The sequence below is a fragment of the Propithecus coquereli genome, unplaced genomic scaffold, assembly GCF_000956105.1.
Source record: "Propithecus coquereli isolate 6110/MARCELLA unplaced genomic scaffold, Pcoq_1.0 Scaffold52, whole genome shotgun sequence".
NCBI classification, from domain to species: Eukaryota; Metazoa; Chordata; class Mammalia; order Primates; family Indriidae; genus Propithecus; species Propithecus coquereli.
Window position 1 is genome coordinate 545,522 of NW_012151063.1, and position 16,911 is coordinate 562,432.

At 47.6% G+C, this 16,911-nt stretch overlaps 1 protein-coding gene across 1 annotated transcript in view; it reads right to left on the bottom strand.

Annotated features, from left to right (window-relative positions):
* Nucleotides 1–14,830: 14,830 nt before the first annotated feature.
* DHRSX (dehydrogenase/reductase (SDR family) X-linked) overlaps nt 14,831–16,911 on the bottom strand; it is a 181,829-nt gene continuing 179,748 nt past the window's right edge. The window contains exon 8 of the mRNA XM_012656795.1: nt 14,831–15,222. Within this exon, the coding sequence (XP_012512249.1) occupies nt 15,019–15,222 (204 nt within the window). The 3' untranslated portion in view covers nt 14,831–15,018. The remainder of the gene's footprint in view (nt 15,223–16,911) is intronic.

A 16,911-nucleotide genomic window follows, 5' to 3' on the forward strand; every position in this document is an offset into this window, starting at 1 on the left:
ATGGTGCAGACACTTTAGAAAACATCTACGCAGTTCCTCAAAATGCTCAACATGGAATTCCCATGTGACCCAGCCGTTCCACTCCTGAGAATATACCCAAAAGAACTGAACACTGATGTTGAAACGAAAACTTGTACACACATGTTCGCAGCGGCTGTACTCACGATAGCCAGAAGGTCAACCCGGCACACATGCCCATCAGTGCACGGATGGATAAACAGACGTGGTATATCCATGTGCTAGAATATTCCTCAGACATTCTTGCGATACTTCACTTAATAGAATGGGCTCCAGCTCTATCCAGGAGAATACAAGAGGTGCTAGATCACCATTGTTTTTTGTGGCTGAGTAGAACTCCATGGTATACATACAACACATTGTATTAATCCACTTATGTATTGATGGGCACTTGGGTTGTTTCCACATCTTTACAATTGTGAATTGTGCTGCTATAAACATTCGGGTGCAAGTGTCTTTTTTATAGAGTGTCATTCGTTCTTTTGGGTAGATTCCCAGTAATGGGATTGCTGGATCAAATGGTAAAAAAGAACAAAGTAAAACGTGCCACAGTGGGGGTGAATCTTGAAAAGCCAGACACAAAAGACCACTTAGGGTATGATTCTGTTTTTACAAAATGCCCAAAACAGGCAAATCCATAAAGACAGAGAGTTGATTTGTGGGTGCCGGGGCTGAGAGATATGAGAAATTCTGAGAGATTGCTAATGGGGATGAGGTTTCTTTAAGGTGAATAAAATGTGCTAATGGTTTTATAACTTTGTGGATATCTTACACTAAAAACCACTGAAGTGCACATTTTAAAAGGGTGGGTTTTATGGTGTATGATTTACATCTCAATTAAAAAAATGCAAGCGGTGGTAAGTTTTCTCCAACGCACTCTAGTTCAAATGAACTCCTTTGTCTGTTCCTGAGCTCTGACCCGTATAACACGTTTTCTTCTCATTTCTCCATAACGTTCAATAACAGACGCTCATTAATTGGAACCTGTGCTTCAACCAATCAGAGCTTCTTCAGAAAGTCCTCAACCCTGTAGGCAAATTTCCCCCATGGACCCTACATGTAAAAAAGGGAAACTGAACTAAGGAAATGCATAAACATATCTTGATGGTATCAGGCTGCTGATTTCATTTTTAGAATGTCAATCTATGAGCCCCGATTTACGTCTCGTGACAAATGAAATTACAGTTTTCCCACAGGGATATAAAATGGTCTTTATCTAAGAAAACCAAGTCTGGGGATAAGCAATTTCAGCAAATTTTAAGGGTGTTTGGATAGACAGAAGCAAACTGTATTTCTGTGCAGAGATGTCTAGTTATTTGGTTTCTTTACCGAAACGAGTGTCTTTCCTTGGAAACAGCCTGGCAGAAGACTTGACATCTGTCAGAATGTTTATTAGATCACGACTGTTTCCCAAGTAGCTGTTCTAGCCAGTGCATTTCCAAAAGCGTCTAAGACTCTGTTGGCACAACTAGACGTGATCCATCTTCTTCAAATAGAACGTCATGTGATTTTCCCCAAAATGTGTCGTATTAGATCATAATGAACATTTTTAGGTTTTTAAAAAAGAAAAACATGCAATTCAGAGTCAAGAACTGTCTCCGATATTCTCTTTCTGACCGTGTCTCAAAGAACTACCAAAGAAGGATTTAGAAGGAAAGAAAAAAAAAGCAAACCATCCAGAGACATTAAACCCAGCTCTTCTGGGATAGGAGACCTGTCTTGGCTGATTGGAGAACGTCTGCAGTCCTGGGAGCTGAGATAAGAAAAGTATTACTGACACAGTGCCCCATGTCAGGCTTGCAGAGAGGGAATTTCATGCAAACCAGTGCCTACACTCACTGTAGGGTCTTTGCTTTTCCTCATGTGACTTTAGCATTTAAAGCTCCGAACCTGCGTTGACACGTTCACCGTCTCCAGGAACGGCACCGTTCATCCAACCCTGCTTCCTCGCACAGAGTAAGCAGCCAGGGTCCTGCCTTTGCTTTCCTTTATGTTCTGACTGTCTTTGTGTAGGAGACTGTTTCCGGATCTTCTCCAACAGAAAGAAAAGGAAAAACAAAAAATATATATATTGTTCTGTGACCTCCCACGAACCCTGCACAATTTGCTTAGAGCGTCTCATACCAAAGCTGCTTGAAACCCGCCAATCACCGCAGGAAGTCGTGGTCAAACCGTCCCCCCACTGCGTGCCTTCTCTGTGAAGCACACACCAGTTCTCTCTTGTCAGGATGCTCGAAGTTGCGCTTTGCTCTTAAATGGGAGGGCATCTAAGATTCCGGGGTGAGCCGTCTTCACATCCAGGAATAAAACAAACACAGCACTCTCTGTGTTCAAGCCTCAGTTTCCCCAAAGCCCTACTTTAAGCCCAGGTTGCCTGAAAAATAAAGACGGGCGCGATGAAGACGACCGCGTGAAGCCCTTCTGTAGATTCGGCGCACACTTGCAGCTCTGACCTGCAGGGAACGCACCGCGGTGGCAGCTTCTGTCCTTGGTGAAGGGGTGCAGGGCGCCCCCAGACCCTCAGGGACTATTTGGTGCATCTGAGTGTGAGAGGTCCTCGTTCCTGATTGCCGCACGATGCTGAGTTTGCTCTCTCTGCGATGGTGATTCGCGCTGACAGAATCAAATCCACATGAGTGATGTTCCAGGTCCGGGAGGCAGGAAGGACAGGCTCAGCGGCTGCCGGAACGTGGCCAGGTTGCACGCAGAGACTCTGCTTTGCAGCCGGTGCGGAGCTGGGGTGCAGCACTGTGGTGTAGACAGGTGTGTGTGTTTCTGCGTGTGTGTGCGTGTGCACCGGGGTCAAGGGAGTGGTTTGTGACATCTTTTACACGGAAAGGATACCATGTTCTACAGCAGCAGTTCTCACCTGGGGTTGGCTCTCTTCCTCCCTGCCCCTGGGACACGTGACAATGTCTGGAGACATCTTTGGCTGTCAGAGCCTGGTGGTGGCTGCTATTGGCATCTGCTGGGTGCTAGAGCCCAGCTCAGCACCCTACAGCGCGCAGGACACCCCACCGCAGAGAGACACCTGGCCCCGATGTCAGCAGCGCCCACGCCGAGAAACCCGGGTTTAGAAAATGAAGGCATCTTCAGAGACTGAAGTTTTGATGCAAAACCAGCAGCCCAGGGGACACCCCTCTCTGAAAGCCCGAGCTCTGGCACACGACGTCTCTGAATCAGCCTTCTGTGTCTTAAAATCCGAACTGAGAACCTCCACGACAATCTTGGAGTCACCGGCACTCTGCAGGCGGTAGCCTTCCCGGGCAAGCGGGACCCGGTTGTGAGCTCTCACCCAGTAGCGCTTCTTGCAAAACCCTGAGCTTTCACAAAAATCCACCATTTCGAAATGCATCTTGTAGACAGCTTCTCTGTGAGGAGTCTCCGCTCCCTGGCTTTGGGACAGGCAGGGGAGAATGTGATGTCTTTATTTTTTTGTCCTATTGTTTGGTACAAGAATTTTTTATTTATTTTATATTTTTTAATTTCAGAATATTACAGGGGTATACATGTTTTGGTTACGTAAATTGCTTTTGTACCGTTAGAGTCAAAGTTATAAGTGTGCCCATCCCCCAAGAACGAGATGTCTTAACCTCCCTTAACCCACTTATATCACCCTTATGGAGGAGATCACATGCAAACAAGTCGGTGATGGAAGTGGGGCTGGGAAAAGGTGCTATTCATTTCGTCCACAGGTGCCTGTCTTCACCTGGGGCCGTTTCCTCTAAACCGTAAGGTTTTATGATTCTACGGGAAGGCATTTCTTTTTCCTTCTCTTTCCCACTTTTCCCCCGTGGTTTATCCTTCATATTTGCAAATGCTCAGATCCACGGTGACTTGCAGAATTTTCAAAGAATGATGCTAATGCTCCCGGGCGTCAGTGAGGACTGCGGTTTGCAGCAGAGCCCACAGCCTGGGGCTAACACCGCAGGCTCCGCTCCGTGCCCTTGGCCAAAGGCGAAACCCCGGCGTCAGCCCGTCCTGTGCTTTGAAGTGAGGGGTGATGTCTCCACACGAAAGTCACTAAATTAATTTCCGAGGGGCCGCCGGACACCACTGTGTGTGGCTGATATTAAATCGGTAGGAATTTGAAATGGAGGTGTGGAGGGGGCGGGGAACAGAGAACCGTCATAGCAGGAGAGAAAGAGAGAGGAAGAGAGAGGCTCGGAGCGCCATTCCCAGCGGCGTGCTCGGCACCTTTGTGTTTTGATTGTTTTCAGTGCTGCAGCATTTCAAGGGAGAGGAGACACTCAGGCAATCCTAAGAAGCGTCTGGCGTACAAAGAAGTGATTCTCCGTGTGTGTGTGTGTGTGTGTGTGTGTGTGTGTGTGTGTGTGTGTGCATGTCCTGTGGCCGCTGTCACAAATAGCCACAGACTTCGGTAACACAACACACATGGGTCCTCTTGCAATTGCGCAGGTCAGAAGTCAGACCTGGGTCTCCCTGGGCTAAAATCTGATTGTCAGCAGGGTTGGTTCCCTCTGAAGGCTCCGGAGAAAGAATCCGTTTTCTGACCTTTTGTGTCATCTAGAGCAGCAGTCCGCAGTGTTTTTGGCACCAGGGACTAGTTTTGTGGAAGACAATTCTTGCACGGATGGGGGGAGGAAGGGGATGGTTTTGGGACGATTCAAGCGCACTGCATTTATTTTATAGTCAGACCTCTCTGCTAATGATGATCTGTATTTGCAGCCGCTCCCCAGCGCTAGCATCACCGCCTCAGCTCCACCTCAGATCACCAGGTATTAGAGTCTCATAAGGAGCCGCAACCTAGATCCCTCGCGTGTGCAGTGTACAGCAGGGTTCACGCTCCTGTGAGAATCTAACGCCAATGCTGATCTGACAGGAGGCAGAGCTCAGGCGGTGATGTGAGTGATGGGGAGCAGCTGTAAATACAGGTGAAGCTTCTCTTGCTCACTGGCTGCTCACTTCCTGCTGTCCAGCCTGGTTCCTAACAGTTCCAGCCCCGACAGTGGGGGACCACAGCTCTAGAGAATGCGTTTTTTAAATTCCTTGGTTCCTGGATCCTTCCTCCGCCTCCAAACCAGCATCTTTAAGTCTCTTTAATATATGTCAATATAGCTCAGTAGCTTTTCTCATCACTCTGTCTTCCATCGGAGCCCCCTTCCTGTCTTCCTCTTACATCCACCTGCAGATCCTTAACCAAACCCCATCTGCAGAGCCCCTTTTCCCTGTAAATTCACATGTTCCCAGCTTTGGAGGTTAGGACGTGGGCATCTTTGGGAGACCGCCACTCAGCCCGCCAGGGAAGGGAAAGATATTTGGAGAGTGGGAAGTGCTTGGTAGACTTTGGCCCGATGTCCAGCTGCCCTGTGGCTCCTGCTGTCCAAGTCTAATTTTCAAAAACTTCAAAGCATGACTGTCCTATAATCATGCAGTGAGCCTGTTTCAGGGATTTGTTGGACTCATGAGTGAGGGGACCTGCACAGTGTTTAAACTGGTTCCACAGAGGCGGGGGAGGCTGGGTCAGTCACTACACACTCAGAGGCTGCATTAAGATTGAAAAGTCAGCAGCCAAGCAGCTGAGTGTCTCTCAGGGCAATAAACACCATAAACTTGGGTTGACTGTTCTCCCAAAGAGAAATCATTTGCAACACAGCCATCTTCTGCAAGTGCACAGAGAGCTTTATGGCGTTGGAGCCCTAATTGATAATCTATAATCGACAGCTAAGTTATACAAGTGCACAGAGAGCTTTGTGGAGTCAGAGCCCTAATCAATATTCTATAATTGGTAGTTAAGTTATGCAAGTGCTCGGAGAGCTTTATGGAGTCAGAGCTCTAATCGATAATCTATGATCCATAGTTAAGTTATCCAAGTGCACAGAGAGCTTTGTGGAGTCAGAGCCCCAATCAATAATCTATAATCGATAGCTAAATTATGCAAGTACACAGAGCTTTATGGAGTCGGAGCCTTAATCGACAACCTATAATTGATAAGTTATACAAGTGCACAGAGAGCTTTGTGGAGTCGGAGCCCAAATCAATAACCTATAATCGACATAACCTTGTAAGTTACACAAGGTTGCCATCACTGAGGGTCACGTGTTAGATGGGGCACAGGGAAGGTGTTGAGAGGGGATATGGGATCCTTCTGCCTCATTTCCGCAGTCTGCATAATTTTTATCAATAATCCTTTGGGCAGCCCGGGTCCCACCAGGTTCTAGAAGAGAAATGATGGGGGTATGAAGAGGTCGATGTGGTCTCTCCACGGAAACACCGTCAACAACCCCCCTGGGAATGGTCTTGCAGGGGCTGGGTCTGTGGATAGATGCTCTGACATGTCTCCTCCATCCTCAAAACCAGACGTGCAGAAACTCTAGTGAGCAGTCGTAGACGGGAAATAACGGAAAAGCAACAGAGAAGGGAAGGGGAGCCAGCCCCTCGATGTGCTGTTTGGGGATGGAACGCCACGTGCACCGCCGCTAAGCACCCAGGGGCACATCAGCTTTGCAAAATGAATATCTTCCCACCTCTAGGAACGGGGAAGTTAGCAAAAGGAAGGGGCCGTTGTTTCACAAGAAAACTTGGCCACACGTCAAATGCATGTTGCTACATGAAAGATGCCGGTTTCAAAGAGCAACACCCCATGAGACACCATTGATATGACTTTGTGGACAAGAAAACTATAAGGATGGAAAACAGACCAGTGGTTGCCAAGGGTTAGGGATGAGGAGAACGTCCGACTGCCAACGGACGGCATGAAGGAGTTCTCTGGGGGGATGGAATGTTCTAAATAATCTACGCCATGGAATATTATCCAACCAAAGGCAGGAGATGCTGACACTTGCTACAACATGCATAAATCTGGAGGGCATCACACTAAGTGAAATCAGCCAGTCGTGAAAGGACAAATTCTGCATGACTGCACTTCCAGGAGGCAGCCAGAGTAGACAAATTCACGGAGGCCAAGGGTAGAAGAACGGTGGCTGCAGGGGCTGGGGCGTTACTGTTTAATGGGGACAGAGTTTCAGTTTTGCAAAATAAAATGAAAGTTCTGGAAACGGACGCCAGCAACAGTTGCACAATGATGATGCAAATTTTGCCATCATTAATTTTTTTTAATTCAAAAAAACATGTCTAGGTGAAAAATGTGTCACTCCAGACAGAGCGTGCACAATCGCCCACAGAATTAGGAATCGAATATTGGAAGTGCTATTTACATTTATTTTTATGTCATCCCTTTAAAATGTTTTGTCCGTGGTGGACACATGGCATCCATCGCGTGCACGTGTGATGATGTGCATGCCCACAGATGTGCATGCTTTGCGGGCCGAGGGAGGGAGTGCATTTCCCCTGGGAGCCTGCAGGTACATGTGGTCCACAACCCACCACGTCTCTCTCTTGCACTGGCCCGGAGCCCCTGAACCACCCGGAAGTGTTGTTGAGAAGCCATGATCGGAAAAGGGCCAAACGTGTCCCTGTCACTGGGTGTTTCACAAGATACCTTCCCTCCTATAATCCCTTTCCTAGGAGTGGGGATGGTTCCAGCTCCATACAGGTACATTAATAACAAAACAAAATAACGCTTTTTAATTCTATACATTTGGTCATGTTCAAATACACTTTTAAGTATAATCTATTGGTTAAAGAGGAAAAATGAAAATGATAACTGCATTTCCAGTCTATAAAATGCAGCCCACGTGATTAGTGATCAGAAGAGAATTGATCTGTCATTGAATGCTACAACTAGAGATGAGAAAACTAAAATGATAATAAGAACGAAAAATTTTTAAAAAATTAAAAAAGGAATGTATCAAATCAGAACATGAGACAACACATCCCAGGATGAAGGCAAAAGACTGACAAAAAAGAGAAGAAATATATATCACTAAAAATGATAAATAAGCAATAAACATGGAGATTAGCAAAATGTCTACTGCTGACCCCAAGATGGTGCCTTGTCAAAGAGAACCTCAGAGGCCAGAGTTCTGAAGGTTTTTACTATGTACAAATGTCCTCCCCAATTCCTGGGATACCGGTATCCAAAATGGCAGGAAATACAATCCCAATGGAGTTTTATTCTAGAATAGCAAAACTAATGAGAGCCTGAACACCAAACCATGGGTGGCGTCTATTTAGTTCTGAGAAGTGCTCAAACAGAATACATCAGCCTTGTTATCCTCCCCGCAAACCTGAGCATGCACAGAACGCGTGTTAGTATCATCATCGGATGTACCGGGATCAGAAAGAGAGAGACCCAAACGGCTCAGCTACAACACCCAATGCAAGATGAGATACTGCACTAGACCCAGCCCAAATGGGGCAACAGCATGGCACCCTCTCTGTGACCCAGAGATCCATCCAGACTCCCCCAATCCAGGCTCCCAACTTGTCTTGTCTTTGAAAAATGCAGCCCCCACATAGGGCTGCATTTCTAACAGCCAAGATGAGAAATGCTCACCCACATGCTCATGATAAAGACCCCCTCGAGGCGACACCTAGACACACATGTAGACTGGGATGTGTCCCACATTGGCCAGCCTTTGTTGAGCTCACACTTTCCTGCCAAAAGTCCCTGTTACCACATGAAGCAACATTCCCATGTTCCAGGGATTAGGATCTGCTATCTTTGGGGCCCCTTTCTTAGCCTACCATACCTCCAGTTCCTTTAGGGCAGGAGCTCTGTCCCATTCAACTTTGGGTCCCAGTGTTTGGTTCAGAACCTGGCTGAGTAGTAATACTTAACACTTATTTGCTGGAAAATGGATGGATGGATAGACGGATGGATGGATGGGTGGATGGATGGATGGGTGGATGGATGGTTGGATGGATAGATATATGGATAGATGGATGGATAGATAGATGGATGGGTGGGTGGATGGATGGATGGATGGATGGATGGATAAATGAATGAATGAAGTGGTCTCATCCATTTCCCTTCACTGGGAAACACACGCATCACAGGTCCAACTACTGAATCATGGTTTGCCAAGGGAAATAAACACATCCACCCTGGTGTGTACTAAGCCCTGATGGCTCTCATAATGTCAGCTTCAAGCTTAAAGCCCAGACCCCCAGATCTCTGCCACGCCATGCATTCAGCTCTACTCACCCAGAAATCCACGTTATTCTCTGGTTGCTGGGAAGAGTCCCCTGTCTCCAAGAAATCGTACAATCGGGTGTCAAGGAGCCCATGCTAACTTCTCCAGAATCACGTTCTCTGTTTCCCACGGAGGAACAGCAACATAAGCATTGTCGTGTCACACAGAGGAACACCCAGAGGCCAGAGTCGTACAAAACTCTAACTGCTCTAGGAGTCCATCTCCTCAGCCTCGGGACTGTGGCATCTGCCACTTGCCAGTGTCCTTGTTTACTCAGCAATAAAGACATGGAGCTTGGGCCAGGAGATGCCTTGCTACTCCATCAAGAATCTTACTTTGAGCTCCCTTTGTGATCATGACAAGAGAAGCTGGTACTTGTGTGCAATGACTTCAAGCTGCAGAGCAGGCTCTCTGGTGATGTGCAAATGGTCCAAGGTTGAGATCTTCCTAGAATTCAAGATTCTGCTATTTGACACATAGTCCTGGCTGCTCAGAAATGTTCCAATGAGGGCATGCCTCGATCTTGGTTTAACACAGGAGGTCATTCCAGTTCAGAAACACACTTGTTTGGGCTCCAGGGCTTAAAAAAACCTCTGTGCAGTTCTAGATGTTTGAGATGATCCTGTATGGAAGGGTCAGAGGTGCTGCCACACACCCAAAGCTGGAAGCTGCACTTGGCCTTTGCCCAGCTCAAGGGATCTTAAACTTGGCTGCACAAGAGGATGGCTTGGAAAACTCTAAATAAATGCTGATGTCCAGAAGAATTAACTCCAGAATTCTGTTGGGAGTGGACCAAGCACCCATCAATTTCGGAGGTTCACCAAGTAAGCAGCTATAAGCCTCTAGCCTTACTGGACCTTTGGGGACATCTTCATAGATGGTTTTGCAGAGGCTTTGCTGCGAATGGAGGTGTCTAGCTGCAGACTTGCTCCCCTTCCTTGAGGAGAGAATAGGTGTAAGCAGAGATGGCTACAGAACATCCAGCCCCGGTGCAAAATGAAAATGTGAGCTCCTTGTTTAAGCATAATTAACAATTTAAAGATGGCGGAAGCAGAGCATTAAACCAATATGGCAGCCTTCATTGCAGGAGGCCCTGTGTGACTGCACAGGTGGCACACCTGTGAAACCCTGGGTATGTATAACTGAAGCTATGACCTCCATGGCTTTCTGGGTCCTCAGAAATGGCAGGGGTGTTTTCTGCAGCCCCATGCTATCTGGTTCGTGTAGTGTAGAGTAGATTGGATAGTGAGTTCCCAAAAGATATCACCAAGTCCTAATCCATGGTATCTGTGAATGGGACCTTAACTGCAGAACAAGTCTTTGCAGACGTAATTAAGTGAAAGATCTTGAAATGAGGATTATCCAACTGGGCTCTAAATGCAATGACAAGTGTCCTTCTAGGAGACAGCAGAGGAGACACAGACACAGAGGAGAAGCCATGTGGAGACAGAGGCAGAGACTGGAGTGACGCGGCCATAAGCCCAGGGATGCCTGGAGACCCCAGGAGCTGGAAGAGGCAGGAAGGAGCCTCCCCTGGAGCCTGCGGAGAGACAGCAGCCATGAGACACCTTCATCTCAGCTTTCTGGACTCCAGGACTGGGGGAGGATACATTCCCATTGTTGTAAGTGCCCTGGTTTGGGGTAACTTGTTACAGCAGCCCAGGGAAACCCATAAATACATAACCTACAGTGAGCTGTTTGAGTAAGCAGGAACCATCTGCCCAATTTTCACACAGACACCTGAGCCTGAGGGGTGTGTAGCCAATGTGACGTAGGGGCCGCTATAGATCCATAAACCTTCTTGTGGGTTCGTGCCATTGGGCTTCACCTCCCCCCACAGCACTGAGTCCAGCTGGGATGTGGGGTTCAGCAATATCTGATCCTCAAGTTCTATCATTCCCTGTAACCGCTGGCAGGCTCTCCTTCCTCGACCCTGTTCCGACAGCCTGTTAGTCTCATTGTTCAGCCTGTGGCTTTCTTGGGAAGTGTCATGGGATATCGATTATCTAAGCAGACATCCTGCACAGAGTCTGTGTGTTTCCATGGCAAAGGCTCCAGCTCGTTCTCTCCATACAAACAGTCCAGTATGTTGAGGTCTCAGCTCTGCCCAGCCCAGCAGGACACGGACAAGGAGGTGAGCTCCTCAAATGAATATCAGAAGGAACAAAGTCCAGTCACTCATTCTTTTGTGCCAAGGAGGGTCCCTCGTCTAGTGGATCCATGACCCAGAATTCTTGGTTATCTATAAAGAAACAGAAATCCAAGCATGCTGATTATCCCTAAAGCAAAATCACAGTATGTGGTGACAAACACATTTTAGGTTCCAACCTAAGTCCTACTAGGAACTCCAAGCTGGATGAGATGCTGACTCTTTCTGTGGGTAAATTCCCCATCCCTGTGGGACTTACAATATACACACAGTGCAGGGCATTAAACTGAGGGTTCAAACAAAGTATGGTCCATGAGCCAAATCTGGTGACCTCCTGTTTTTGTAAATAAAGTTTTATTGGAACACAGCCGAAGCTGCTTGGTTATGCTCTCTCTGTAGCTGCTTCTGAGCTATCATGGCAGAACTGAGTAGTTTCAACAGAGACCTATAGCCTGTAAATACGAAAATATTTATTAACTGGTCCCTGACATAAAAGGTTTACTGATCCCTAAAGTATCCATCTACCCATCCGTCTTCTATCTACCTATCATCTATCAATCATCTGTCTATCATAAATGTCTATCCATCATCATCTATCCACCTTTTATTTCAATACCTATCATCTATCTAATCTATTATCTATATACCTACTAGCTATATCTATCAATATCTCTCTTCATCTATCTTATCCATCCGTCCATCATCTATTTATCTATCACATATCTATCCAACTACGTAACGGAACTAAAACAATCCCTGGGATATAGTTATTCCATACTCTTTTAGAATACATGAATAAGTGAATGAGTGAGTGAATGGATGGATGAGTAAATAGTGTTTTTGAGAGTCTAACATAACATCTTGGAACATAACCCCTCTAGACTATTTTCTACTCTCTTTCTTCTGAAGCAAAGAAAAGCAACAAGGGACAGAAATGGACTCTCTGCTTTCCAGGTTACCAAGAGGAGGAAATGAAGAGGATGATGTTAATAAACATTGGATGTGAAAATGAAGAGGTGTGGTTGCCACGGGCCACCTGGCGAGTAAGCACTGTTGACTTGGAGAGGTCATAGCAGGGCATCTCCCGTATGACGGGCCATGTGTCCCATGGGGCAGCTCCACGTCATCTGGGACAGTGCCATGACGACAGTGTCCTGTCATTCAAGGCTCTACCTGGAAAACTTAAGGGAACATTCTATCTTCTCTAGTGCTGCCAAAGGAATGACGTGTCCACGATGCCAACTCTCTCATGGACAGAAGAACCTCCTCCAGACATGGGGACTGGGCAGCAATTGTGCCAGTGCTGAAGAAGCAGATATTAGATACCAGAAAATACCTTCAGTATCTTTAAGATGCAATTTAGTCTGGAGTTCAGCACTTTGGCTGAGAAAAGCACCATGCCTCCAAGGCGCAGAACTAAAAGAGAATCCACGCCCAGTTTTCTCAAGTATTAAAACCCTGAACAGCGACATTTCTTCATGTCTTATTAAGTGGCCATTAGATAATTCTCCATGCCAGAGGCATGGCTGATTCTATTTTTTTTAAAGACCAAACATTTATTATTTTAGTTTTTGAGCATAGAAATTTTCAGACATACGCAAAAGTAGACTGAAGAGTAGGTGGCTGATGATTAACTTGCTTATGAGGGCCACCACGCCCACTTCAGAAAAACCAAGCAGTAGTGTAAAAAGTATTTGATTCGGAGATCAATGTGAACCACACCCAAGAACCGTTACCGGCTGTGATTTCACAGCATGGCTGTGCCAAGAACTGACGTGGATTTGGGTTCTTTGGTGGGATTTTTTTACTTGAGGGAAGGGACAGTAAGTTGACCAATGGTCCCTGTTCTCTCACATCAGTTTGGCAGGAGACACGTGGCATTCTTTCAAAAGCATTTCCAGTAACTTGTCTCCCCGGGTGGGAATTTGAGAATCTAACACCTGTTGTCAGAGAAGGGATTGAGCCATCCTTGCCTGACTGGTGAGTGACTAAGGGTGAGCCTCAGAAAGTGCCCAGTGACCATGTGAGGTTTTCAGAAGCAGTATGAGTGTCCTATGGCCGCCATAACAAGTTACTGTCAATTTGTTGACGGCTTAAAACAATAGATATTTCTTCTCCCCAAGTTCTGGAGAGCGGAAGACTAAAATCAAGATGTCACCATGGCTGAGATTCCTCTGAAGGCCACACTGGAATGTCCTTCTTGCCTCTTGCAGGATCTTGTAGCTCCAGGCATTGCTTCGCTTGTGGCCACATCACTTCAATCTCTGCCTCTGTGAACACATCTTGTCTTCCACCATCAAGTCTCCTTTTGCCTGTCTCTGATCGGAACCCCTGTGGTTACCTTGGGCCCACCTGCATGATCCATAGTGATCTCCTCATCTCAAAATCCTCAATTACATCTGCAAAAACTCTTTGTCCAAATAACATCACATTCACACATTCTGAAGGTTTGGAGGTGGACGTATCTCCCTGGGGCTGCCAACTTTCCATTATAGAGTTGATGGATGAACCCCAAAGGATGGCCACATCCTTCACCCAATTCCAGGGATGGAGAACAGGCTTCGTGCTCCTGGCGGGCAAGGTAGCTGCACCTGCAGGTGCAGGGGTGTCAGGAGAAAATGTCCGGCAAAGAAGGTCCTATTAGCCTGTTTCCACGTCAACTGAGAGGGCAGCATTTTAAATTGAATATGATGATGATACTTATTTCAGGGTCATGCACTGACAAATAATCCAGCCCCTGAAGATGTCACCAGGAAAAGAGATAGCAAGTGATCACAGAAAGTGACTGGAATGTGGCAGAGCCTAAGACAGAGGCCACCTGTGGATGTTGCCTGGTGACTAGGCAACCAGGCCAATAGAGTTGTCCTCTGTCCATGGTGACCACTGTCCAGGTGCTGCCCTCATCCCTGTCCTAGATAATCCCATGGTGACCACTATCTAGGCACTACCCTTGTCCCTGTCCTAGATAATCCCACGGTGACCTCTGTACAGGCACTTCCCTGGTCCCTGTCCTAGAGACTCCCACAGTAACCAATGTCTAGGTCCTGCCCTGGTCCCCGTCCTAGATACTCCCACGGTGACCTCTGTCCAGGCACCACCCTCATCCCTGTCCTAGATAATTCCATGGTGACCACTGTCCAGGCACTACCCTTGTCCCTGTCCTAGATAATCCCATGATGACCTCTGTCCGGGCACTACCCTCATCCCTTGCCCTACAGAATCCCCTGTATAGCTGGGTAATGGTGTGAGTATCTCTGATCTGACAGCACCATGTAGCTACCCACTGACTGGGCCACTCTTGAGCAAGGTCTACCGATGTTGGGATTGGACACACAAAACTGACCCTACATGCTGAGGCAAGGCTCACCTCTCCCTGTGTCTGGGACCTGTGACTCCTAGGTGGGCCTCTGGAAGAATGAGTTACTGCAAGAACAAAACAAAACAGGGGACCCCATCAACCACCGGGTCCCCGGCAGGATGTTGCAGCCCCTGCAAAGAGGTCACCTCTCCTGGAACTTATGTCCCCAGTCCTACACGACCCCTCTGTGCCAAGCAAGGAAAACCGCACAATTAGGTGGGAAAGATTTAATTATTTATGGCAGCTGTGACAGTTTGGCACCTTGGGAGCACAAGGATTATGGCTGAGGAACATCACCCCAATGTTGCCTTTGCTCCTTCAGTTCTTGCAGAAGTTCAAGCGGCCAACTCAAGGCTGCAGGACAGAGCCCGAGTGCAGATGGGCGTGCAGAATGCAGACACCGTGGTCCTCCCCATGAGTTCCAGAGGCAGCAGCTAGCTCAAGGCAGTGTCATGGGTCACGTTGAGAACACCGGCCATCTGACAGCTGGTGGCCCACAGCTGTTGCTGCAACTTTTGGTTGTAGGTGACCTTGAGGGACGTGGTCTCCTTCTCGTTGTACAGGTAGCGGCCGCCAACTCCTTCCAGCTCTGGGGTGACTGCTGCATACACAGAAGTCCAGGCTCCTTCGTCGGGGGTCTGTGGGAAGAAGGCACAAAGACTAGGATGAGTCCACGTTCAGAGCAGAGGAGACACAATCCCCGGTGCTCACACAGACAGTGCCAGGCGGGGCAGAGCACGCTCATGGCTGCGTGGAGGAACCTGCGGAAAGCAGGCGCGGGCAATGCCCCATCTAGCTTTACCTCCCTGGTTGTTGCGTTTCTTTTTTAACAGGTGCTGACAACATGCCCAAATGGGCTGCATCTGAATAGTGGGTTAATACATCACACCAGGCAGACGCGTCTCGAAATCCCTGACGAGCGTGTGTAATTCACCTTACTCTTTATCAAACCGAAATGCGTATTAATCGATTTGCGGCAGATGAGTGATTGCTCTGCTTCTGTGTTGGACAAACAATATTTAGCAATGAGATGAAACGTCGCGACATCATAGAACGTTCTCAGTTTCACCTCCACGAGGCGGTTATGCAAGGGAGGAGCCGGGCATTCATGGGCTGTGGCCGCATGCTTAGCAGGAACATACGGTTCAAAGAGGAGCCTGAAATGCATAAAGAGCTTTTCAAAGACTGGGGATTTTACTCCAGCAGAAGGTGACAACGTCGGAACACAACACACTCGGCTTTTCAGCAATGAGAGCTGACCCCCGGGGCGTGTTCTCCCTGATGGAAATAGTGGGTGCTCTGGGAACTGAGAAATTGTGGGAACACGGGCCCCTCGGGGCTAGAGTTCGGTAATGCAGGAACCAATGGGATTCCCTCGTAACTTCTGACGGTCGCCATAAAGACGTTCTAGGAGTTTATCTCTTGTGATACACTTTTGGGAAATCTGCTCGATGCATCCAACCCTAGACCTTCCTGCGCGCCCCTCAGAGTGTGTAATTGCAGGACTACAGGTAAAATGTCTGGGTCAACAGTTTGTTTCGTAAGTCTGCCGCTGTCCACTCTGAGGATTCAGGGGTTCTGCCCCAAACACCCCACCTCTGTCTTGCCCATGGAGAAGTCACCTCCAGTTGGAGAGCCACTCTGCCCTCCGGGGGCAGGCTATGGCCCTTCTTGGGCTTTCTACATTGTCCCTTTGGGTGGACCGAGTCACCCCTGTCTGTAGAGCCTTCTTCCCTCCTTGTGGGCCCCTGGGGGCAGTGTCTGGGGGCTTCTATAGCCACCAAGTTTTGAAAAATCCTCTTGTCTGCGTAACAGTTCGCGTGACATGACATCCAGCTGGAACACAGGCAAGGCTGTTGTAGAGGGAAGGCCCTGCCTGCAGTGTGCTGAAACCAGCCTGGGGTTTCCAAGACACGGCACTGTGCCAAAAATGTAGCTACTGCCAGGGACACAGAGAGAACGTGATGAAATTCTATTTGAGGATCGTTTTCTGCAGAAAACTCATTCACGTGCACATACATACTCATAGACACACACACACATGCACATGTTCAAGCAATGCCCAAATGCATATACATTCATACACACATGCCCATGAACATGCACTTACATGCATGCAAGCACACCAATGCACACACATGCCTGCAATGTGCACACACTCATACATGTACACATAATCGTGTGCATCCTCACATGCACACATACACAAGCACACACACGCTCACATGCACAAATATGCACCCACATGCACACAGATGCACACACTCTCATGCATAAATACATGCACATACTCATTTGTATGCACATATGCACACAAATACTCATTC